Below are 4,137 nucleotides of genomic sequence, written 5' to 3'. Positions count from 1 at the left end.
AATTCTTGCCAAGATTGCTAAATAATAGCCGAACTTATAAACCATTCATTTGGTTGGAGTTCAAACCCATAGACATGAATTGTCCTTGAGACTGGTCGTCATTCAAGACTAGACTCTCACCTCCCATCTCATAGTTCATATTTATTCAGTCCATGTCCATTACTCACGGTTGGCGGCGTAGACGACCGTAAATGCTGATGTTCGAAATCAATCTGTCAGCCTTTACGAGTCCCAGATGGGACCGTAGCGACGTATTCCTCGCGATCTCATTCCGTACACCACTTCTCTCGTTGCGGAGGGATTCGCAACAACAAAAACTGCCTCCGCATTGATCTGTTTGACGAGCTTGTATGTTTCAAGCACCATATCTGGGCGTACACCTCTGCGAGCGTTGATGACGACGGCGTCCGGGTCGATGCCGTACACTTCGTCGACAATGGCTTGGCCGTAGGTAATAATCGGATCCCGAGTGGACCACAGTATGCGGCACGGGATTTCATATGGACTCAATAGTGACAAGCACGGTCCGATGCCCGAACCAGTGGCGACGACGACTATTCGATTAAATATTGTGGCAATCCGTAACACGCCATATGTTGTTGTTCCCCGTGTCCAAATTCGGGCCGGTTTTTGTTCGATCTGCCTAGACGTCCAGTCACCTGCCTTGGAAACTATGAGAGAGAAAATTTTATCGGCTGGAGACTCTGGAATCGTTGCGAATAGTGGGCTGGTTGAGATTCTGATACCCTGGCAGAGAGCAACGGGAGCGTAGTCAAAATGGAGGCGGATGGCGTGTGACGAGAGAACTTCGGGGCGAACGTGACGCTTGCGTAGACGTGTCCAGGGGTAGACGATTAACAGCGTGATAAGCAGAAGCAACCAGAACGCGGCCGATTTATACAGGACACTGCATATGGACGCCCCTGCGCCTGAGCTGTTGAGTCCGTCGAAACGACCAGCAACACCCAGAACAATACTATTGCTTTCCAGCCCAGAAAGCGGTGAAGACACTCGAAATAATTATGGTGCCGCACGCAAAATTTCGGGTACGCAACGACGGGAATAATAATAAAGACTATCAAGCAGGTGCTGTTGATGACTAGAATAGCGATGGTGCGAGGCGTCCGGCCACTCAATGCGACGTCTTTCACTGCCAGGGCCTAGTAGATCGCAAACCAGACAACACCGCTAACGCCGGCGCCACTGAAGCCCACCGTAGTGGAAGACGCAAGCAAAGTAGTCTCGAAGCCACAGAGGTGCAGAGCGCTTGACACACGCACATAAAAGAAATAGTAAGTTGACCTGGAGTCTCGTCAGATCATAAAAACACTATACATTAGGGAGCGCGTACGACATGCTCCTTTCTGACGAGGGCGGCGACGAAAACATTGACCGCGCAAATATTTTGTGCAAGATCAATATGGTCGTCGAAATCGGTTTGCGAGTATCTGCCAAGAAATATAACGGCGGCGATGAGATTTGCTGCGAACACCAATGTGAATAGCTTGCGATAGTAAGACAACGCCGTAAACCTGAGCCACCGGTAGACACTTGACCCTCGCTTGCGAGGTAAGATGTAGTCACCGCTTTGCTGCGCGACGTCCTCTTGCCCGTTGTTAGCAACGCTGTTCTCAAAACAGTGCGGAAGACCATAGATTGCTGGAGACTGAATCACGACGGCGCGTGGAAGTACCAACAATGTTGCAGCTATACCACCGGAAGGGAGCACATGCGAGCTGCGGCAGGCGATAGCACACACAGACCCAACATCATACACAACCTTCAGCCTACAGGCCATCGCTCCTGGATGCGTGATTCATGGAGTTCTTTGTCATTGTGGGAAGCGCTGCTATGACTTATCCCGCAGCAGACTGTGCTATAAACTGCACTAAATATGCTGAGTATAGTGCGCACCCTCTGCACATTAATATTCTCTTCCACCCGTCAAATTGTCTGGTCGCTCAATCTATCTCTTTATGTGAGAAAGTTCGAAGTTTGTGAATATTTCAGTGCAAGCCACGCCGGTCGTCGCTTAATGCATCATAAGGACTTTTGAGTATGTCGCATTTTCAGTCGTCATATCGAGCGCTAAATTATTATTCATATTCCAATTAATTATGTTGAGGCGACCGTGAACTGTATTTAAAACCCTCTAACCACTTTAATAAAATTGGGTCCGCCCGGTCAATCCCGTTTAAGTTGGGGCGGTGTCAAAATTAGAGTTATAATTTGTTATGCTAGCTGAACCTTCTTTAGCGTTAACATTCTCCAACGCGCATAAAGAAGCCTCAACTTAAATACCCTAGCTATACCTTATTGGGTTTTGGTGAGAGTCTATTGACAAAATTATGTAAAAATGGGGCGTAAAATTGCACGCACTCTCTCTGTTTGTAGCTTGCTGAAGTAAATTTGGGTAAGGGCTTCTAGAGGAAATTTATTAAACTTTCTTGCAGAACCTTCCTACTGCTGGGGGTAAATACCATAAACGATGGAATATTGTTGATTTATGGCACGTCTACTAACTGTCGATACCGTTAAACCCGCAGTGGAAGTTAGTTGTATTCATGCACCTATCGTATCATACTACAAATATATAGACTAGAGCTTCGTTACTTACACGCAGTATTACGACTTGCCCAATACATAGATCAGTACTCTATGGCCGGCAGAAGAGCTGTTGGTCGAACTGTTTATTTATACCACTTCGCGGAACCTGATAAGCAACTCGGTGGACTGAAATTGAATCCTTCAGTAACGGAAAACGTCTTTCTAAGTATGCTTGGGATCCTCATCAAGGCATCCGGTCAATATTCCGTCACATTGCGATCGACAGGATACACCCTGAAGCCTATTGACAATGCCCTGCAGCCAGGCCACTACGATATAAGACCGCATTCTCGCAAAGGTAATAATTTCTTGCCCTTCTATTCAGTGGCTGCTGATGCTGATACAGACACCATATCAATCACAAATGAGCCGTGCATATTACGAATAATTTCGCAATCATCCACAGGCAGGGATCGTTCATTCCGAAACGAGGTCCGTCAGAGAGATGGGAAGTGTGTAATCACGGGCGTAGTCAACACTGAGGCGGCGACCGATGAGTGGAGTGGTTTCCACGCCGCTCACATCTTTCCTGTCTCCAGTGAGGACTATTTCGTGCAGAGTGGATTTTCTCGGTGGGTTACGAACCGCAGAGGAAATCGTGATACGGGCATTAACTCTTGCCAGAATGGACTACTTATGCAGTCTACGATTCACGAGAAGTTTGATGGATTTTATTTTTCCGTTAATCCAGACCATGGTTACAAGGTAATTTGTTTCGATGGAGATCCCTTCGGGATAGACGGAAAGGTGCTTGACCCTGTGTGTCGAAATCCGAACGACGTTAGGCGAGCAAGCGATGAACTGCTAAGGTGGCAGTTTCGCCAAGCTGTGTTGGCCAATATGAGAGGCGCTGGAGAACCAGTTTTTGAGACTGATTTCCCCCCTGGAAGTGATATGATGGGGGAGATAATCTCGGGGCCCGAAGCAGCAAAACGGATGGAGGCAGAGCTGTTTGCACGATTGAATATTTCTGTGAATGAGGAACGTGTCAACCCTATATAATCCGCGGTTGAAATGACCTCTCTGTCAGCCATGAGCCTCCACACCAATAATAGTGGCAGACACCACATCAAGAAAGTTGATCCTCATATGGTGCATTTAGACGAGTTCCGACAAAATTACCATCATTCCACAATAAATCATATCCACGCCACCACATTCAACTTGTACAACCGCAAATATATACCAAAGTGTTAGTAAATATATTTTCCATAATCTGTCACTGTGATATTGCTGTAAATCAAAAATTACAAGGTATGGTGCCTGCAGCTCAGTCCTAAACCTTGACCCTGCAGCCATAATTCTTAACCCTTATTGTTTGTAAGTAATATTGGTACCGCTGGCGTATATGTGAGCATCGCCGCTTGCTTTCTGCAGGAATAAATTACAATTACAAGTCTAGGTTACAACAAATTAGCCAATATAGCACATGGCAGTCTAATAACCAGAGGTTGCCGCAATCGGCAGTGATATTCAAGAAAGAAGAAACATAGCAATCTAACAATCTAGAGTTTGCGGCAACCGGCGATG

The 4,137-nt window shown here is 46.6% G+C and overlaps 2 protein-coding genes across 2 annotated transcripts; one reads left to right on the top strand and one right to left on the bottom strand.

Annotated features, from left to right (window-relative positions):
- Window positions 1–222: 222 nt before the first annotated feature.
- Window positions 223–2,126, bottom strand: V1508DRAFT_442852 (uncharacterized protein; the record flags this gene model as incomplete). The annotated part of the gene is made up of 4 exons (XM_066942361.1): window positions 1,352–2,126; window positions 1,215–1,302; window positions 1,051–1,150; window positions 223–976 (listed from the first exon to the last, which is right to left on the bottom strand). The coding sequence occupies exons 1-4, from the start codon at window positions 1,796–1,798 to the stop codon at window positions 223–225; spliced, it is 1,389 nt and encodes a 462-aa protein (XP_066792189.1). The 5' UTR covers window positions 1,799–2,126.
- Window positions 2,127–2,578: 452 nt separating this feature from the next.
- On the top strand, window positions 2,579–3,861 carry V1508DRAFT_428544 (HNH endonuclease-domain-containing protein). Its single transcript, XM_066941811.1, has 2 exons — window positions 2,579–2,905; window positions 2,954–3,861. Exons 1-2 carry the CDS (start codon window positions 2,659–2,661, stop codon window positions 3,607–3,609), a joined length of 903 nt encoding a protein of 300 aa, XP_066792188.1. The 5' UTR covers window positions 2,579–2,658; the 3' UTR covers window positions 3,610–3,861.
- The last annotated feature ends 276 nt before the right edge of the window (window positions 3,862–4,137 follow it).

Source organism: Lipomyces doorenjongii, assembly GCF_038497915.1.
Source record: "Lipomyces doorenjongii strain NRRL Y-27504 unplaced genomic scaffold V1508scaffold_164, whole genome shotgun sequence".
Lineage (NCBI taxonomy): Eukaryota > Fungi > Ascomycota > Lipomycetes > Lipomycetales > Lipomycetaceae > Lipomyces > Lipomyces doorenjongii.
Note: the sequence above shows the minus strand (reverse complement) of the source record. Positions and strands in the feature narration are given on the sequence as shown.